Source organism: Coturnix japonica, chromosome 1, assembly GCF_054131305.1.
Source record: "Coturnix japonica strain WE chromosome 1, WE-NBRP24, whole genome shotgun sequence".
In the NCBI taxonomy this organism is placed as follows: domain Eukaryota; kingdom Metazoa; phylum Chordata; class Aves; order Galliformes; family Phasianidae; genus Coturnix; species Coturnix japonica.
The window spans coordinates 97,632,946-97,654,174 of NC_140663.1; the positions used below are offsets into that span (position 1 = coordinate 97,632,946).

Consider the following 21,229-nt stretch of genomic DNA (forward strand, 5'->3'; position numbering starts at 1 on the left):
AACCTTTAATCCATTCTGGGAAAGGCAGAAATCTTAGTATTTGTTTGAAACAAAGGAAATACACGCCTTCAAAGTTAAAACTCAAGACAATAAGCTGTGAAAAAATGATAGATCTCGAAATGATCTTGTTGCAGTTTCAATTTCATAAGCTCTCTGTTGGTTTATGGAAGTCACATACCAACCATTTCTATTACTGAATGTTACTCCAACTTTGTTAATTTACATTCTGTGTATTTGGATGTGAAACTTCATCCATATCTAAACATCTCAAATTATTTCTTCACAGCCTGAAACTGCGCTCCCTTCGAGTGAATGTTGGACAGCTTTTGGCTACAATCATGCCTGATCTAGACTTGCAACAAGTCAATTACGACATTGACGTAGTGGATGAAATTTTAGGACAAGTTGTAGAACAAATGCATGAAATCAGCAGTACTTAAGATCTTAAGATTTTCACAAACCCCTACTTGATCTTCCAGTTTAACCTTTATTATAGGCTCAGAAGTGTAAATACTGCTTCTTCACTTTATATACTTCACAGTTTGATCAATAAATGTATATACTCTGTGCGTTTAGGTGTTCCCACGGATGCAGTGGGTATTATCTTAACTTTCTCTTAAATGAACACTGTCAATATTGACCAACCTCGTTGTACTTAAAAGATTTTGCTTTTAAAATGTATTTGTAATTAAATTTGCAAATATTTTTATGATTAAGAATGTTAATACTTTTCTACAAAAGTTTTGGTTGACTTTTGGTCTTACAGATGCAGTTTTTTTTCCTCATCCAAAATCCTACCAGTGGAATATATTACAAACAATGCAAAAATAAAAGGAGAACCTTGCTGATTTTCTTCCCAGAACAAACCTCAGTAACTTTATTGTAAACTACAGTATTTTCATTGCTATCAACAATGTTGTGTGTTGCATTAATGGGTTAGAAATTTAACTAATAGATGGAAATTTGGGCCATATTGGCAGTATTTATGTCTTATTACCAAAAGAAAAAATCTTTAGGGGTTTTACTCCAAATATGGATGATCTTTGATACCCTTTTGGATTTTCTGGTGTTGCTAAAGGGCATGATCTGTACATAATCTTACAGCATAAACAAATCCATGGGATATTTCAGCCTTTTCAGTCTTGTGTCCTGCCCCTGCTGTTTGACTGTCACTTCCTTGTTCCAAGAACCAGATGGTATTGGAGTGCAGTCAGAGGGATGATTGGTTCTACCCCATGCTTCTCAATTGAATGCAGCAGTACTGGCTTATAAATCCAGTACGTTCCAGCACATGAGTTCAAGTGGTCAGTATTCACATACGGCTCTTGCCTGCCATTTTTCTAAGCCAAAAGCAGCTGGTGGTCCATTGGAGAGAATGTATGCAAAGCTAGGATAGGATTCCTGGAGACCTCTGCTGTAACACCACCTCTTGAGGCTTTAAGGCCTTACTTCAGGGCAGCCCAATGCAAAAAATAATTGGCATAGAGGCTCGTTGATGTATTCAATTAATTTGTGTATTTTACCTCAGAGGAAAAAGTGTTGTAGCATAAAGCAAGCAGTCTGCCCGTGAGTCTCTCAGGCTGAAGCTTACCTTTCAATCGCAGTGGGTGATGCTGCATGTAAATGGGTCAGGCTACTAAATCCTTGCTTATCTAGTCAAAGATTTTGAGAAGGAGAGGTGTGTTTTCTTATCTGTGGTGTTAAACAACAAAGTAAGCTAAGGCTGAAAATGTTCAAATGTGACTTGTTTATGCTGTCTTAATATTTAGGTGTCTTCTATTACAGGTAAGATAGATGAGTCCCTCTCTTTTTTTCCCTCTTAAATTATCACAGTAATTATTAAGCCATTAAACTTGTTTTATTACGGTGGTGACAGTATTCTCTTCAGCCAACTGCATGCTTTTTCCATTGAGGTAATCAGGAATAAAGGGTGGGTGAAGAGCCCACCTTTTATCTCTGGTGGTATTCATCATCCAAACAGTGATCAAGAAAAACAGTTTTTGCTTTAAAAAAAAGATTAAAAAACCACAAAACTGCATTCAGTGTTTGTTATTAGGAATTGTCCTTTTTGTAAAGCCAAGGGTTTTGGCTTTTGCACTGTTAGCTGTCCATATTTGATTGGATTAGGTTCCACTTAGTTATAGCTCATTTTCTTCCAGCGGGCAGTACTTTTGATTTCAGGATGCTTTCTGTTCCAGTACGCCAATAAGGATAATGCAATATTGCTTTGCTTTCATGGTGGCTAAATCGAATGTTTGGTTTTTTTGGAGAGGTGGCTGTAATATAACTTTTAAATATGACTTTTAAAAAGTTTCTGATTTCCTTTTTTTTTTTTTTTTTTTTTTTTTGCTGTGTAGTTTCCATTCCTTCATCGTTATTTATTACGTTTCATGAGATTCTGTAGCTGAGTTTATTGTAGATGACATAAAATATAGCGTTAAGTCTATATTAAAAACGGGAAAAATTACAGTGTACGTTTACACTTGGAAGAGCAGCGGATTGATGGAAATGCTTTTTATTTGTCAAAATGTATTTTTTGTAAAAAATAAAAACGGAAAAAAAAAAAATAAACCTGAATTTGCTGGATCAAAAACACGTGATGGGGTGCCGCGTTTCCTTCATAAATAACTACGACTGTGACCTGCTTTCCTTAACTACCTCAGCTTGTGAGGAAAGCCGCCTCCTGTGCTGTGGTAACAGCCAAGCTTCCCGCCCAGCTCCGAGCCCGCCCGGAGTCCGCACGCATGCGCGGGGCGGGAAACGTGGAGCCGCGCTGGAGCTGGGCCGGGCTGTGTTGCAGGTAGAGGGGATGGGGATGGGGATGGGGGTGGATGATACAGCGGTTGAGGCTGAGGGGAGAGGTATGCGGGGCAGCCATGGGTCTGATGCTTTCTGTGGGTGTGCGGTACGGAGCGGCGTGTCGGGCGGCCTAATTTCTTCCTTGCGGTTAAAGCCCTGCAGCTCCGGCGGGCGGGAGTGGCTTCTGTTGGCTGTGTGGAGTCGGGTCGGCCTCCCCCAGAAGGGGGAGAGATGCAGATCCTGCCCCGATCCAGTAACCTGCCCTGCCAGTAACCTCTAACGCTGTAATCACGGCTCTTCCTGATCTTCCTGAACCTGCTGTCCTGTCAGTTTCTGTAGTGCTTGTGATATCCACGTTAATTTGAATCGTGGTCATAGGGAAGAGGAATTTAGGCAGGGTTTTGCTCTGGTTTCCTTAGCAGATATGAAGGTCATCACTTGTGAGATAGCGTGGCACAACAAGGAGCCTGTGTACAGTTTGGACTTCCAGCACGGAACTGATGGGAAGATCAACCGACTGGCCTCTGCAGGCGTGGACACGGCTGTCCGGGTATGTCTCACACCTCTTATGTTTTCTGGTGTAACTAAAATATGACATGTACTCTTACCTGAGGTGTCCCTGGCAGTGTTCAAGGGGCGTCTGGATGAGGAGCTACGAGATATGGTTTAGTGGTTTGTGGTAGTAACAGTAATGGGAGGATGGTTGGACTAGATGATCTTGTAGGTCCTTTCTAAGGTTGTGATTCTATGATTCTATACTACAGTATAGTCACGGCTCTAGCTCCAAGAGGGAAAATTTGTGGTACTGCTGCAGCTTTACCTATGGAAGCTTCAGATCGTAAGTTCAGAATGATGGTCCAAGGAGTAAATAGTGAATTATTGTAGTGAGACAAGATTATATCTTGTTTCCAAAAACTACCTGCATTGCTTTTGTAACTAGATATGGAAAGTGGAAAAAGGACCGGATGGAAAAGCTATTGTGGAATTCTTATCCAATCTTGCCCGCCATACCAAAGCAGTCAATGTCGTGCGCTTCTCTCCCAATGGTGAAGTCCTCGCATCTGGTGGTGATGGTGAGTAACAGTGCTCAGTGATGCTAATGAAAAGAAGCTCTGCGTGCATCTGGTGATTGAAGGGAGAAAAGCGAACACACAAACTTGTTCATACCTCTCGCTCACGCTTTCAGTTTCAGATTCCTACATGCCCAGTGACTGTAAGCAGTAAATGCTTGTCAAGCAGTTAGATCCTGAATAACTTTTAATGCCTGAGTCTGAGAAGCTGTTTTCCAGGCGTAAGATAAATAACTGCACGTGTTTTCCAGAAGGGGAGATTGAGTGGATTACCTAGTGTCACAGTGAGAAGCTGTGGCTGAATCTGTGTGTTTCTCCCTATCTCTCCAGGGTGATGTGGTTTCTTCAGTCCCAGTAAGGACAGCAGTGGGTAGGGGTGTGTCCTATGAAGCTGAGTGTTACCTTCTTCACTAGAAGATTTTCACAAAGCATTATGTACGGAACCATAGCCAGCTCTAATCCAAAGCAAACTGAAAGTTAAGCCTTGCACTCTCATCTTACTCCTGGGAATCTCTCTTTCATTTTTTTTTTAATTAAAGCATTACATATAAAATAAAAGGTTTAGGCAGTCTAGGAGCTTCTCTTCCCCTTGACAATTTAAGATCTGTTCTACATATGTCATATGTGAGATGGACACTGAACTAAATGTAATGTGTTAACAAATGGGTAGGAAAGAAAGAAGCTTTGTATTATTTCTTGAACAGATGCTGTTATTTTACTATGGAAGCTGAATGATAGCAAAGAATTGGAACCACTGGCTTTTCAGGATGAAGATGAAGCTCAGCTCAACAAGGAGAACTGGACAGTTGTTAAAACTTTAAGGTATTTTAGTGTTTTTGAGATGTTCTTCAGTGTTTTTGATTGCACAGTGACTTTTATCATCTAGTACAGACTTCTGCTGAGTAATGTTAGGACTTCAGCACTCTCTAGAATTTACTTACTGCGAGTTCATCTTTTTACTGTCTTTAATTCATTTTTTGTTTGATACAGGGCCATCCTGCATCTGCTGTTACAGCATTAATTGTGACATAAAGAATTTGCATGGCATAGCTGATCCGCTCTGAAATTGGTTCCTGAGATTTGCAGTCACTTAAGCGTTAATGCCTGTATATAAGTAAATATCAAGTTTTATATATTAGCTTCATAGTGCAAATTTTGATCGTTATTAAAACAAAAAACATCAGTAGCAGAAATAGTTTGGGCACATTTGCCAGATTGTAGCTGTGAGGCTGGAGGAGTCTTTTTCAACTAGTTCTTTTAAATAGTTGAAAATCTACACTGGCCAGCTTTAGTTTCAATCTATGTTGCAATTAAGAAGATAGATACACTTAACCTGCAAAGACCAGGTAAGTATTGCTGACTGTGGCTAAGGCATCAAGCCACTGCTGGTTTGCACTTGCAGTACTGTGTGTGGTGATCTGTTCTCACTCTCAGCAGAAGACTGAAAGAAATGGGTGATTCTATACCCATTTTGGGTTTGTTCAGCCTAGAAAAGAGAAGGTTGCGGGGTGACCTCATTGCAGCCTTTCAATACCTGAAGGGAACTTACACCCAGGAGGGGAGTAAACTCTTTGAAATGGCTGACAATAGCAGGACACGGGGAAATGGTTTTAAGTTAAAAGAGGGAAGATTTAGGTTGGATGTTAGGGGGAAGTTCTTCACTAGGAGAGTGGTGAGGCCCTGGAACAGGCTGCCCAGGGAGGTTGTGGATGCCCCGTCCTTGGAGGTGTTCAAGACCAGGTTGGATGGGGCCCTGGGCAACCTGATCTAGTAAATGTGTATGTTTGGTGGCCCTGCCAGGCAGGGGGGTTGGAACTACATGATCCTTGAGGTCCCTTCCAACCCGGGTCATTCTGTGATTCTGTGTGATTCTGTGGTTCTGCAATCTGCGGTAGTTTTTTGTGAGATGTATATTTGTTTTGCTTTCTTTGTAGTATCTGTTAAAAGTTTTGGTCCCTGTCTATGCTGATAAAATCATTCAGAATTTACACTTGTTTATGAAACGTAAGTCACTGCTATCCATAACTAGTACATTCCTTGCAACTATTGAGATTTATGTAGGAACAGTTTCAAGTGTGTGTGATTTTTTAATTATTATTATATTTTTTTAACGCCAAGATGTGTACAGCTGTTACATTTACCTGTACCTGTTTGTCTTAATGATCAGTTCCTTTGCTGGCTTTTAGAGGCCACTTAGAAGACGTGTATGATATTTGTTGGACCTCAGATGGGAATTACATGGCATCTGCCTCCGTAGATAACACGGCTATAATGTGGGATGTCATTAAAGGTAAGTACTGCATTTTATCCATTGTGGTTCCAGCCCTGATGTATCCCTGGGTATTTACCAAAGTAATTAAACGCATCTTTATTTAGTGAGAGAACAGTCAACTTACTTGGTAGATTTCTGGAATTGTGAGGTGTATAGCCCAGCATTTAAAGATACTTTCAGGTCAACAAAGTTTACACACAGGTAATCACTTCATATTACTTGGAAAGTGAATGTCACCCTTTCTTCCCACCTCCCTCAATCAAGCTCATACCCCACGCTCCCCAGCAAGTAAACAAAACTTGACTGGTATCAACAAACTACTTCAGTTAAATCCAGAAGAACTCAGAAGGTGGTTGTTTTGCAAGCTATGACACTTCTTTACACTATGGTCAGCAAAACGCTTTTGTTCATTATCATCCCTCTGCTGTGGGATTGCTCCTATCCTCCTAGAAAAACACTGTGGAGGTTGGACCAGTTTAGAATATTTAGGACACTGCAGTTCCCAACTGCGTGTTTATAGCTGCCAGTAACCAGCTACTTTAGGCTCCTTGACAGGAGTTTAGTATTTTCTGATGAGCAATGTGATCGTTACTTTCACTTCTAATTTCATGTGGATATAGTTGACTTTCCCTAAGTATAACTTCCATAAGTATAAGCATTCTTGCTGCTTTCTTTTAGCGTGGAATTACTGCTGTGGAGGAAATGTATATCTTCTAGGCAGTATCAGAACTAGTAAGTCAGAAGTAAGAAGCCAGTACTGGAAGATATAGGACTTGTGGTTGAAGTTGTAGGTACATGAAAGTAAAGAGTTTCAAGGAGAGCTGAGATTGCATAGTTTAAGAAACAACAACAAGAAAACAAAACAAAAACCTGAATGAAAGAAAGAATATTAATAAAAGAAATCCATGGGGTTGTTGAGTACAAAGACAACATCACTGGCTTAAGGAATTGTTTACTGCTGGAAACTCAGAGGTCATCCTGGCTGCCCAGGGAGGTGGTGGAGTCTCCTCTGGAGATATTCAAGACCCACCTGGACGCCTACCTGTGTGACGTGGTGTAGGGAGCCTGCTTTGGCAGGGGGGTTGGGCTCGATGATCTCTAGAGGTCCCTTCCAACCCCTACAATTCTGTGATTCTGTGAGAAGTACCGTTATGTGCTCACTTTCTTCTTATGCTCTTAGGCATCTGTTGTTGGGCACTGTCTGAGAACAGGGACTTTCGGACCAGAAAGACTTACGGAATTTGCAGCACGACCTCAACTCTTTGTTATCTTTTCAAAGGGCTGCGTCTTTGAAACAAAACAAGACTTGTGTTATTAGAAGTCCATAACTGACAGTTAAAATGAAGTATTTTATGAGAATGACATGTACCTGTACCTCGTCCTAGCATGAAAAATTTTGATATGCTTTTAGTTTTGAAATGTGCACATTTGATGCCTGACCCAAGCTGCTTATCTGAGTTAGTTTGCAGGGAACAGCCCTTGAATTGGCATTGCCAATTGGCTGCATCTAGCTGCTTTATTTCTAGAATTTACCTGTTTCTAACATTCTTGTCAGGTGCCACCAGGATAGATTTGCATGTTCAAAAGATGGTTTGTTAACATTTTAAAACATTCTACTTTGTTTTATTTCTGAAATGAAGAAATGTTTTTAAAGCATGTTTGAATTGAAAATTTGGGAACTGTTTGTAATTTCAGGACAGAAGATTTCAATATTAAATGAACACAAGAGTTATGTCCAAGGAATAACCTGGGATCCTCTAGGCCAGTACATTGCAACTCTGAGTTGTGATAGGTGAGCTGTTGCTCTAAGTGTTTTGCCTTGATGTTCTTTCTTAAACATACTTATAAGTCGTGCTCAGGTATGCTATAAATGTGACTTTTGTATGGGTTCGCATTGTTCTGTAAGAAGGTTGAGGTGAAAGCAACATGCTAATTTAGTTAGCTTTATGACTGTGCTAAATGATTCCTGAGGTATGAATGTCTTCTAAATGACAGGTAAGCTTAGGTAACCTTTCAAAGAAAATTGTCTTTAGGCAATAAGTTTTCATGCCATTAGCCATGAGAGATACCAGATGCATCTTAAAGAGACGGCTGCATTCTCTGGTTGTCAGTGAGTTAATAAGTCCATCCTTACCAATACATTTTACAGAAAGATACGAACAGGTTAAGTAATCAGTTCAAGTGTTTTTCCACGGATACCTTTCTTTTGCCCTCTTGCTCCCTCCCATCCCCAGCAGTTTTGTAAGTGATGTCACTGGGAAAGCAAATGCACGCTTCATAAAAGTTGGGCCTTGTCAGAACTTTGCAGTTCAGCTTAAACTGTTAAGGGCATGTGTGCTGCTCTGAAGGGATTGCAGCTGGCTAATAAATGCATGTCGTCTGGCACCCACTGCAAAGAAAATTGCTGTCATAGTGCAGAAGAGTGTTAAGATTTACAGTAGGCTATGAGAAATGGTGAGTTAATGACTTCTAGTTCATTATGAGCCTCTGTTTTTTGATAATCACTTACGTGAAATTTGCCTGCTTTTATTAAAACAAACAGCAGCAAAACATGAGTAATATTGTGATGCACAAGTTTTTCTTGGAGTCAAGTCACAAACTAGAGCATGAACTAATGTGAGTAGAGGAAGTTCCCTACCTCCTCACGTTTCAGACACTTCTGCAAGGTTGGCAAATATTATCTAGCTCAGCAAGAGTCCAACAAGAGCCAGTGCTGGTGCTTGGACTGGATGTTCAGCAGCCTGGAGTGGGGAGATTTCCTCTACTTTTGCCAGGCCAGCTTAGCTGTGTGGCACCCAGAGCCTGTGGTTCCACAGCTGCCTCAAACCTACTGCTGAGATGAAGTCAGCAGAGCTCAAACATTCTCCTTTCTGTTACACTCCAGTTTTCATTTATTCCTAAGAAAACTCAATGAAAGCCCCTAAATGTAGCTAATGGTGAGATGAGTTCCCACATCACATGAGCATAGTAGCTACTGCAGCACAGGTAGGAATGGCATAGCTGTTTGCTATGCATTAAATTCCTTTATTCTTCCATTAATACGTGTGCTGGTACTTTAGAAACCCGATTGAGTCAAATACTTGTCAGCAACTAATTGGTTGCATAGCCATAAAAGTATATCTTTCCTAGTGGTCAATTGTGAATGGTGTTAAAATTCTTGTGTGTTTGTCACTTAGATTTCTTATATTTGGCAGTTCTTATTGAAAAGCGAAGTGTTGTAACACTGTGTGAAACCTGGGGTGAAAGGATGCTGTGAAAGCTGACTGTACTCTCTGCTATGCAGGGTTCTTCGGGTTTACAACACACAAACCAAGCGTGTAGCATTCAATGTTACCAAGATGCCATCGGAGTCAGGAGCTGAAGGAGAGGTATGTTGTTGTTCTACTAAAGGTGCTGGAGAACACACTGCGTGCTATTCTATATGAGTTATTCCGTAAGCAGAGGAGCAAGTATTTTCCATTCAAATAATCTACACGTCATGCATTTCTGTCTCAGTCTCACCTTTATGTTTTGTGAATGTTTTCCCGTGCCATTTTAGAAGTGATTAACAGAGAACTTTGCCTGCTGCTGTTGATCTCTCAGCAAGTTTCGCTTAGTAAAGAAGTAACACTGTGCGTTTTGGTAAATGTTAGAAATAGTGTGAAAAAAAATTACATGCATGTGAATTTTAACAGACTGAAAACTTGTCAGTCTGATAGTAGCTGTATGTTTATTAACAGATACAACATAGCATTAATACTTTCAGTGCCTGAAATTTCCAAAAGGTATTCTGATTTTTAGGAAAAGTGGGGTTCAAATTTTCTACATTTATGCTGATGTATTGAAGAGAAACCAAAGAGTGTTTTTTTTTCTTTCCCCAAATTAATTCAATGTGATGCTAAAATAACAATTCCAAGGTAGCTTTTCAATTTCTTTTATTCTTTTATTAAAAAACAAACAAAAAAGTTTGTAACTTTTGTTATAGTGACAGAAGGAGAGATTTGAGAGAGGGCTCTTTGCCATTATAAAAGTTCTTTTTAAACCTCTACTTGAAGAGTTAAATGACTGTGGAACAAGCTTTTACACTGACTGCTACGTAATGTTGTTCTCCAGGTTATTACTCCTTGGTTACTGGTTTAATGTGACCACTCTTAGAGTTTTTTGATTAGTTGAAGAGGGATTAGGGCCTATTTTTCTTCGCTGTGAAGAGTTAATATCAAAGAAAGAAAATGAGTTTGGAGGGGCTGAGGTTTTAAGAATATCTGTCTTTTGTTTTAAAAGTTCCATGGGGATGGGTTGTACAACCAGATAATTTTTTCTCACTTGAATTCCAGCTGACGTACTCATGGCACTTCTAACAGTGAGGTTTTCAATGTTACAGGCTAGGAGCTATCGGATGTTTCATGACGACAGCATGAAGTCATTTTTCCGCAGACTCAGTTTTACTCCTGATGGCTCCTTACTACTCACTCCAGGTTTGTGGGAAGAACATACACTATGAATAATGAACTAGGTTACTATGAAATGACCTTATTGCAGCCTTTCAATACCTGAAGGGAACTTACACCCAGGAGGGGAGTAAACTCTTCGAAAGGGCTGACAATAGCAGGACACGGGGAAATGGTTTTAAGTTAAAAGAGGGAAGATTTAGATTGGATGTTAGGGGGAAGTTCTTCACTAGGAGAGTGGTGAGGCCCTGGAACAGGCTGCCCAGGGAGGTTGTGGATGCCCCGTCCTTGAAGGTGTTCAAGGCCAGGTTGGACGGGGCCCTGGGCAACCTGATCTAGTAAAGGTGTATGTTTGGTGGCCCTCCCAGGCAGGGGGGTTGGAACTACATGATCCTTGAGGTCCCTTCCAACCCGGGTCATTCTGTGTGATTCTGTGTGTATGAAGTTTGTTGTTTATTACTTTAAGTGTGCATAAAGATTGCTTTCAGACTACTAGGGGATGTTTATTTATCTGAATGATGCCATTCCTCATTTATCATCTTCCCATGGAAAGAAATAGAGGCTTCACAATACTTTTTCGTTAGTGGCTCAGAACTTCAATTTTCTCTGTGATAAGGATGATATTTATGGCATTTTTGAAGCATATAAATAGCAATGGTTTCTGTTAAAATAGAAATGAAAAGCTAGTATTTTCTTTTGACTGACAGGTCTTGGTTTGTATTCTTTCTTAAAAACATCATGCAGTTATAGTAAAAATAACATTGCAAGGAGGGGATCAGTTTGCTCACTTAAGCACAGCATTTATAGATGTCTGGCAACATAAAAAAGAAGCTTTGAGGGGGAAGTGTTTAAGGGAAACACAAACAGCATTAAATAAATATTTGGGATGCCTTTTTAAGATGTATTCGAGTTGCACAGCTCTTGCCCAACTAAATGACAAGTTTAATTCTTGAGAAGTAAAATGTTTGCAGACATAAAGTGTGTAGTCAGTACCTTTTGACTTGATGAGTAATGCTTTTGCCTTTATTTTTGCAGCTGGCTGTGTTGAATCAGGAGAAAATGTGACAAACACCACATATGTTTTCTCCAGAAATAATCTTAAAAGGTAGAGTTTAATAAGAAATAAATATTATTTTATTTAAAATAATAATAATAATAATAATCAAATGCTGTTTTCTGAAATACTTATTCTTAAAGGCCCATGGGTCATCTGCCCTGTCCGGGAAAGGCAACTCTTGCTGTTCGCTGCTGCCCTGTCTACTTTGAGTTGAGACGAGCACTTAATAAAGGTACTGCAAATCCTTCAGGGAGTATGATCTTTACAGCAAATATGTGAAAAGGCCAACGTGACTGTTTATTTTCAGGCCATACAATTTTATGCCTTAGCCTTTTAACATTCCATTAAGATAGTGTCGTACCACATCTTAGAAGCTGTTTCCTGATTCTAAGACCCTGAATTTACCTCAGGTACCTTGTGAGTAACTTTTGAAATAGTAGATGAGTGCCTTACTTGGCACTGCAGGCTACAAAAATAATTCTTAGTATTTTCCTTTAACTTTTAACTATTTTGTGTGGGGGGAAAAGATGTAAATAACTTGGCTTAGCACTAAAGAAGCAATGCAATGAAATATTTTCTTTTAGTCTCAACTACCCACATCACAGAAGCACCACAGAGTTAGTGTAATTTGCAACAACCTTTGATGTTTATTCAAGGAAGGCAAACTAGAAGGAATGCTGATTTCTGATCAGAATGGGAGTTCTGAGGAGGGGAAGAGTGGTATGAAGTTGCATGAGAACTTACCTGGAGATTGAAATTCAGCCTTCTTATGAGCCCTGTGGGGCAGGAGTGTTTATATTTTAACAAGACTAGTTGTGTTCTGGTGAAAAGGCAGAGCTTTGCTCATTTCGAGCAGGAGTGAAATAAAACCTCTTTTCTTTAGAGGGTCAATTTGCAGTATTCCTTAGAGGATTTAGAGATTATCTGTTGTGTTCAGTATTTCCATCATAATATTTAGATCCAGTGTGGTAAGGAGATGAGTGTCAGCTGTAGCTCCTCTAAATGCAGTGGTTAGTTTCTGCAGCATGCTCCTAGAGAAGTGAAAATGCGGTAGTCCAGAAATCTGTAGGTGTGCCTACATGTTAATGGCCTGCTTTTTACAGTGCATTGCTTCCATAATCACAGAAGTGAACAGGAGGCCCATATTCTAGGAATTTTGGAAAGTAGCTAGCTAGTGGTCCAATGGAAGGTGGAATAAGCTGTCCTTACAATGAAGCAGTGCTGGAAGCAAAAGGCTAGCTAGATTGGAAAGGGTCCAGAGGAGGGCCACGAAGATGATCAGGGGGCTGGAGCACTTCTCCTATGAGGACAGGCTGAGGGAGCTGGGTTTGTTCAGCCTATAGAAGAGAAGGTTGCGGGGTGACCTCATTGCAGCCTTTCAATACCTGAAGGGAACTTACTCCCAGGAGGGGAGTAAACTCTTCGAAAGGGCTGACAATAGCAGGACTAGGGGAAATGGTTTTAAGTTAAAAGAGGGAAGATTTAGGTTGGATGTTAGGGGGAAGTTCTTCACTAGGAGAGTGGTTAGGCCCTGGAACAGGCTGCCCAGGGAGGTTGTGGATGCCCCGTCCTTGGAGGTGTTCAAGGCCAGGTTGGACGGGGCCCTGGGCAACCTGATCTAGTAAATGTGTATGTTTGGTGGCCCTCCCAGGCAGGAGGGTTGGAACTGCATGATCCTTGAGGTCCCTTCCAACCCGGGTCATTCTGTGATTCTGTGAAGTATTTGGTTCACAACTAACTAGTGCACTTACTACCCTGCACTGAATACAATAGAGAATTCTCAGTGTTTTCGTTTGTTTGCATTATAGATGAAGTCGATCAGAAATCATCGCCCTCTCTGTTGAATCTACCCTATCGATTGGTGTTTGCTGTTGCTTCAGAAGATTCTGTGCTTTTTTATGATACTGAGCAGTCTTTCCCTTTTGGTTATGTTTCTAACATACATTATCACACCCTCAGTGACATTTCATGGTAGGTCATTGTTAGACTCTTAAGATTTGTTGTTTGGGAGGGGAAATGTCCTGTTTTTGTGTTGAAGCTTTGCAATGCATCTTGTGTTGCGCTTTATTTTTGAGTTTCATTCATTTTGGTCACAGTCATTGCAATATTTTAGCAGCAAGCCATCTTGTTTGCTCTGTAAACTGGAGAATCATGGTTCTTTGATCAGCTGGGAACCAAGGTGCCAGCTGCCAAAGGGCAAGCAGGTGGCATTTTTATAGATATATGCACAATATATCTATACAATACACAATACAATGTGCCCATTGTCCAGGGAGTGAAGTGCTAACAGCAATGTTATTTGAAGTTATGAAGGTCATCTCTGAGTTTAGTTGTATGTATCATGGCCAAATAATCCTTTATCTGTATAATTTCTCCCAGAATTTTATAAATATTTATATATGCTTATACATATACTTATATATACTTATACATAGCAGCTGATCTGGCTCGATGTGGGAAGTCAGAACTGGAGCTGAAAACTGAAGTCAAGTCTTTGCAGTCAGAATAATCCCTCTGCTGGACTGTGATTGTTAGGCTTTTCTCAGTTCCTAAACTAAGGACATGTGGACACTTCTTTTTTTAGAAGTTATAATTGATGACCATATTGTGTCTCAGGTCAGATGGATGTTGTCTCTGGTAGCAGCATATTACTACTAAACATTAGCAAGGCCAGAGAGATTAAATCAGATTGCTGTGAGGGCAAGCAGTGAAGATCTTTTGTTCTTTTGAATCGCATGTAATTCCTTCAGTGCAGTTTTACTTAGATGTATTGGAGGAAGGGAAGAAGTACAGATGAGTACAGTGTCTTATATATGGAGGAATGTAGGTGTTGAAGAAAGAAGTTTTCACCTTTGCCCTTAATGGATAAATCCCTAATAGGTCCAGTGACGGAGCCTTTCTTGCTATTTCTTCTACGGATGGATACTGTTCATTTGTTACCTTTGAGAAGGATGAACTGGGAGTACCACTGAAGGAAAAGCCTCAAATAAATGTCAGGACTTCTGGTGCAACAGAGAAGAAAGTGAAGAAGAGTCAGCCACACAAAGTCATTTCCCCAGGCTCAAGGCTGACAGAGGGGACTCCTCTGAGCACTCCCACTCTCCAACCTAAAACGCCTGTAGCTGCTGCTAAGGACTTGCCTTTAACACCTGTTGGCATAAAAAATGTTCAGGTCTCATCTTCAGAGGAGAGGAAAATCAGCCAGCCAGCCAGCCAGAGTACTAAAGTAAACCAGCCCAGGAGGATTACTCTCAACACTTTACAAGCATGGAGCAAGACGCCAAGGTGAGATTTATATTGCCATTTGCAGTCATAAATATGAAGGCCAAGACAAGCTGTGCTTGTGCTACATTTAAAGGTTTGGGGTTTAGATATAAATTCCTGGTCTTGACATGGAACTTTTTGTTCTAGTTGTACTGCAACTAAAAGGTCAAAATGTCTTTGAAATCCTAAATGTAACTCATATTTCTGTTTAAAATGTGAGGCGGTAGCAAAGTTAACTTGGCTGTTAAGCCTTGTTGAGATGGCAGACACGCTTGTCTGTTATTATGTCCCGCTATCTAGGAAGATAGTGCCTTCAGCTGGCAGGGAATATTATAAAACCCTTCTAACAAGTATTTTGAGAAGTAAAGAACCAGATGAATGGGTCTTAAAGCACTGCCTGAAGATATTCCATAGGGTGAAGATTTAGATGCTTTCAGAAATTGCCTGTGCTCCAAGTATTGGTTGTCACACAGTCTGCAGTATAACATCTTGAGCTGATGCACAAACAATTAAAAGTCTAGACATTGTCAGCAAAAAAAGGGCTGATTTTACAATTTAGGACCCTATTGGTATTTCTCATAGGAATGCAGAAATTACTAGGTAGCTGGGAACGAGGTGGTCATTGAAAATGAAGGTTCTGGGTTTAATCGTCAGCTGCAAAGAAAAGTCTTAGAGGAGGTGATTGCAGGATAATGGCTTTCTGTACATCAGTGGTCATGAATTTGTCATTTCATATGAAGATGAAATGCTTAGTAATATGTTTCCAAACAAGATCTAAACTTAACTTATTCTGTATCAAATAAATCTTCAGATAAAGTACTTGAACTGTTTCTTCTCTTTCAAAGGAGAATAAACTTGATACCACTGAAGCCAGATACACCAGCCTCTGTATGTACAGACACAGTTCCTGTACCTCCTTCCTCAGAACAGGAACATGGTAAGCTTTTGTGGCTCTTAATATCCAGCAATTTTTTTTGCCAATCATATTTTCCGTTATAGACTTCTATTATAAGCCATAAATATCTCAAATCAAGCACAGATGTAAAAGCAGTTGCAGATTGTAAAGCTTCTTCATTATGTAGGTGTGTTTGAAAGGTGCTTTTGACAATATGAAGTGTGTTGTTCTCACTGCAGTTGTCTCAGCTGCTCATGTGACAGTATGTTACTGCAGTTCAATAATAAGGGTATCATTAACTGACATTTGAAACACTGCAGAGTAAACTTACTTGGACTAGTTGCACACAATGTTCTGCAGTTCACACAGGTAGGTTTTAAAGACGCTTGGAGGTTCTTTCAGGTGCTGGACTCTCAAACCAGTTGCTTGAGTGCTTTAATTGTGAATCCAGCAAACCAATTTACTTCCTTAATGGCATAGCTTAAATGACTTTCGTATTTGTCTGTTTCAGAGAGGCCATTACCATCTGATGACAGTCTTCAGAATCCCCCAGCATGTAAACGTCCTAGAACTGAGGAAATGCCTCTTTCTGTGTCTGCTGAAGACGAGATTGGCTGCAAACCAAACAAATAACAGCTAGTTTCATAGTAGACTCTTCATTCTGAGCACAGTGCAGCCATACCTGAGAGCTCATTTCTTTCTGCAAATGATAAATGCTCAATTCCTGATTAAAGTACCGTATGTGTATTTGAAGTAGTGCTGTGAGTAAGCTGGCAGTAGGTAGGCAGTAGCTTTACAGAAGAGGAAATAATTCTGAAGCTTCTTCGAAGTGTAGTTCTATTTCTTGAAGTCAGTGTTCTTTGATGCCACAGTTGAAGGAAATCATGCAAATCTGGCTATCAAAAAGCCATACACTACCTAAGTTTTTCCATCAGGATTCCCTGAGTTGATGTTTATAATGTATCGTGTCCTCCAGCAACTTGTCTGGCACTTACGTAGAATTTCTGAGGAACTGAGTTCATTCTGATTTGATGTTGCTTAAGAAAAAGGGAAGAAACAAAAAAACCCGAAGCTGTTTCGCTCAGGCAGCTTGGCTAATACATTGCAGCAATGTGCCTAATAATCAGTGCTCTCCAGTACCTGTGGAATGGAAGCAAGCCTTTATATGTTCTGACTGTGTCAGCATGCAGTATGACTGATACTGAAACAAATCAGAAGTTAAAACTGCAGAAAACAAGAAAGCAGAAGGAAGACATTTTCTGAAGACCTGTTATAAGCATTAAACAGTGGAAGAAAGTTCTTCACTGAACAAAGAAGTTTCTGTATTTACACAGATGCAGACATGAGATTTTCCTGAGGTGCCAAGATTTGAGTTTATACATTAAAAGTGCACAAAAAGCTTTCCCTGGTTCTTTTTTCTAACTAACATTCCTTTGGCTAATAAAATAAAGCATGATTCCAATGTATGTTACACTTTTAAAAGCTGATTTTAATATTTCCTATAATTAAAGTATAGCCTACGATTGGAAACAACACCACAATCTCTGAAAACCGCTACACTGTATTTTCTCTGGTGTGTGATGACTCCAGAAGTAGAATGTTCAACCACAGAGTTCTGAGCGAATCCATTTCGTTATTGTTCAAGATCAGGTATTTATTTTTAAGAAAATAATGCTTAAAATGTAAGTAGTTGTTCTAGATAACGATACCGTGTAGACAAAAATTTCTCTTGTGACTCAGTGCACTTTTCTATCATGTGAAGCTCTGAAACGCACGGGAGGGGAAAGCTAGAATTCATATTAAGCCTCTTTGATTTCCCTGGATTTGATTGTTTTTAAGGTGTCTAATAAGTGTTTATTTTCTGTCAGTTTCTAAGTAAGTGTACAAATGTACCAGATGTGGCAATGTTACAGAAGCCTTTCATAAAATTGACAGAAAGAAGAAATGCTTACAGATACCTATCCCCAAAAAGGTTTCAGGCAAGTGGAATATGTTAACTACATATTGTTTTCTCACAAAATGCATTTCATCGTAAGCTTCTTTCTGTTGAAAACTATAAGATCAAATATGTTATTTTAATGTTAATGACATAACTGGCCTTTGTAGTCTTTGAATGTAATTAATTACCAGAGTATTAGTCTTCATTTCATGCCACACGCATTCTGGTAAGATCCACATTAGTTTACATAGTTGCTAGCCTATTTTCTCACTGCCTTGCAGTGTAATTGGATTGGTAGGTTTATCGATGCTTTCACTGCTTCCATTTGGAGATTATTTCCACATCATCAACTCTCATAATGCTCTATCTGGTATTTTTTCTTTCCTGATAACGACTTCTTTCATTAGTTTTAGTTTTTCTTCTGCTACTGTGATTTCGTACTTCTCCTTTCAGCCTGTGGTTCAAAAAAGCCCTAGCTCACAAACAGTGAGATGTAAAAAGCAAGTACAGATTGCCCACTAGGTGCCGCTGTTCTAACAGGATTCCTCCACTTGTGCTTAGGGGGTAGAATGATCCAGACAGCAAGAAAAGTGTTTTCTTTTTAATAACGGGTTGGAATTGAACCTATATAACAAATATAAATTATCACCAAATAAATTGATTTCATTATTTTGACGAACTTCCTTCTGAAAGGATGTGTTTGGTTTTGGTTATGTTGACCGTATCTCCCTATCCCTTCTTTGTTGGGAGATATGAAGTGAAAGATCTGAAGTACCACATGCAGCCCCAAACTTGCCAGGAATCTCCTAAGCATCATTTCTGTCAAAAAGCTCTTTGAAGAGGGTATAGGAAGGAAATATGTACAGACCATCTGGTTGGTATATACTCCAGGATCAGTTTTGAATTGTCTTTCCAGGAGTTACCAGCTTATGATACTCATATCGCTTCATGTTTGCATGCCTCACCCCAGTGTCAGAAGTTAATTGTGTGTCCATATATTGCTTATGGATTCAAAATGGCATCTTTATGTTGTGTTCTTTAAGCTCCTGTCTGGACAAAGCAAGAAATAACCACGATGTGCTGAGGCTATCACCTGAATTTTCATCCCTCTACATTTCCTTGCAAAGAGGACAGAGGACAGCTCTTAGAGCAGCAGGCAGAAAGGTACTTCGTAACAATACAAAGTCTCTTAGGTGCTCACTGTGCTCTCTTGAGTCCAAATGGGAAATCATGATCTGTGAGATGCTGCCCCTTCCTAGTGGTACCTATGGATTTTCTCTTTGCTGTGTAAGGAGTAGGTAGGAGCCATAGTTATTGAGAAGAATGCAGGTAGAAGCAGAGGTGGCTGGAAAAGTCAAAGTCAGTGGTGTGGATTAAGATTTTTGAGCTGAGTGTAGAGATGATAAGAGGAAAATGCAATAGACTGGCTTCATTCAAAATATCTCCTCCATGCTGCCAGCTGTGAAACAGAGCACAGCCTCTCCTAACCCACTCATCAACAGCATCCCAGGCAGATCTGAAGGCTTTTCCAGCACGAGCTCACACTACAGAGTCTCCAATCAACAGACCTTTGATGAGCAACCTATGGATACCAAGGTTCCCCTGAACTTGGAGCTCTGGCCTTCTCCAAGTGTGGCCTTTGCGTAGTCACTACTCTCTTTAGTCCTCCTTCCAAAGGAGGCGTGAGTGAAGGAGTAAGTACTTCTCTGCTGCGGATGAATGAACCTGCAGTGATCTGCTGAGCCCTCCCTTATTCCAGCATTGCCTAACCTTGCCTTTCTGACTTAGTGTCCTGGGCTGCCGGTACTCTAGCCCCAGCAGAAGAACTGGAATTTACAGAGAGCAGTTAAGCTTTTGCCCTGCCAATTCCCTTTCATGTGTGCCAAACCAGAATACAGCAGGTTTTTTCTTGAGCCTGGCAGCCACTTTCATCCAAGTGATATTGCTGAGAATGCGGCTGCTTATTCCCTCAATTGAAAACCCCCAAACCCATGGCCTGGAGGCCTCTTGGCCTGCAACTTGAGAGGGTTTGCTTCTGGGAGCATGAATAATTAAAAAGGTTCACAAATTTCTTTCTGTCTGGAAGCTGTTCATAAATCTGGGCTTGTCCAGAGACTGTGAAAACCTGATCCTGGTTCTCACGAAGGCAGAAGACCTTTTTGGATCTTTTCAGCAGGGACCGATGAATGTCTTGAGATCTCCAACGCTTCAGTGTTTCTTTGTGCCATGCAGTTACAAAGATGTTGGATTCATTCTGTGCTTATGTATGTAAGTGCTCACATGCACTCTAGCTTATATGTTGTTATCCTTTTATATATATATATATATATTTTACATTTCCAAACATTTTTCTTGCTATGACTTATATTAACCAGAAAACCTTCATCTTGTAAAGCGTTATTTCTCTGACACTTGCATGCTATGATTCTTAGGCACACCAGCAATGCTTATAAATAATGTCAGGTTTTATCTTGGTATAAAATTTTCCTGTGCACTTAAGCAGCAAAAATAAATAAATAAGCTGTGCAGGCATATTTATTTGAAATAACTTGAGATAGTCATTCTTAAACTTTGTTTGCTAAGGGAAACAGGCCAGATTGAAATGGAAATGGATATTTGTATGTATCATCCTGTTTAGTTGAACTAATTTAAAACCATACTTTGGGCTAAATTAATACCACCTAGTGCATGCTAGTCAATGTGGGAGATTCGTAGGTGTTTTAATTTTGCCTGTCTTGGCACCAGCAAGGTTACACCAGCTGGATGTACTTATACACATTAGGGCATAAAATAAGGTATGAATTAATCTGCAAGCAGAAGAGAGATAATATGTTGGCTCTGTGCTCCAGCATTTTAAGCTTGTATTTTGACTCTACAAAAAAGCCGCATCTCTGCCTATATGATAATTTATTGCAAGAAAGCAATGTCTGGAACCAGCAGCAAGCTAAATCAGTGTGTCTCACGTGCATATACAGTGATAACACTGACCGGCCTTGCTGCAATATTTTGTCTGGATGCAAGCGTGTGTAATTGAGAGCAGACTGTACAGTAACAAAGATGAGTTATTGGTTATTGGAACGTGTCTCATAGAATAGTCAGTGCTCTGTAGTGGGAAAGTGTGTGTATGCATACCCAGACTGCTCTTCAACCAAGAGCTGTTAGTGAATGCACTTAAGTTTCTATTTTGTTCTTCAGATTCCCAGAAATAAGGAGGCGGTTTTCAAAATGGATTCTAGGTTTGTGTCCAGGTGTGGAACCCTCAGTACAAAAAAGACATGGAGATTTTGGAAAGGGTCCAGAGGAGGGCCATGAAGATGATCGGGGGGCTGGAGCACCTCCCCTATGAGGACAGGCTGAGGGAGTTGGGTTTGTTCAGCCTGGAGAAGAGAAGGTTGCGGGGTGACCTCATTGCAGCCTTTCAGTACCTGAAGGGAACTTACTCCCAGGAGGGGAGTAAACTCTTCGAAAGGGCTGACAATAGCAGGACACGGGGAAATTAATCCAAG

At 40.2% G+C, this 21,229-nt stretch overlaps 2 protein-coding genes across 14 annotated transcripts in view; both read left to right on the forward strand.

The window, feature by feature from the left end:
• Positions 1-2,595, forward strand: part of MORC3 (MORC family CW-type zinc finger 3) — a 28,287-nt gene extending 25,692 nt beyond the window's left edge. For all 9 annotated transcript variants that reach the window (XR_014946269.1, XM_085547974.1, XM_085547966.1 and 6 more), the window contains one exon: positions 287-2,595. Coding sequence is in view for 7 of the 9 variants with exons in the window: in XM_085547974.1 (XP_085404100.1) it covers positions 287-440 (154 nt within the window). In the remaining 2 variants the exon portion in view is untranslated. The remainder of the gene's footprint in view (positions 1-286) is intronic.
• Positions 2,596-2,755: 160 nt separating this feature from the next.
• CHAF1B (chromatin assembly factor 1 subunit B) lies at positions 2,756-18,402 on the forward strand. Of its 5 annotated transcripts, none has more exons than XM_085548034.1 (14): positions 2,756-2,800; positions 3,219-3,349; positions 3,740-3,872; positions 4,574-4,691; positions 6,037-6,159; positions 7,837-7,933; positions 9,425-9,509; positions 10,502-10,595; positions 11,604-11,673; positions 11,766-11,857; positions 13,434-13,596; positions 14,506-14,910; positions 15,735-15,826; positions 16,296-18,402. In XM_085548034.1, exons 5-14 carry the CDS (start codon positions 6,108-6,110, stop codon positions 16,415-16,417), a joined length of 1,272 nt encoding a protein of 423 aa, XP_085404160.1. In that variant the 5' UTR covers positions 2,756-2,800; positions 3,219-3,349; positions 3,740-3,872; positions 4,574-4,691; positions 6,037-6,107; the 3' UTR covers positions 16,418-18,402. The 5 variants fall into 5 exon arrangements, 4 of the variants coding, with proteins under 4 accessions (XP_085404160.1, XP_015737743.2, XP_085404170.1 ...); XM_015882257.3 differs by having other exon boundaries at positions 6,056-6,159; XM_085548044.1 differs by having other exon boundaries at positions 3,222-3,349.
• The last annotated feature ends 2,827 nt before the right edge of the window (positions 18,403-21,229 follow it).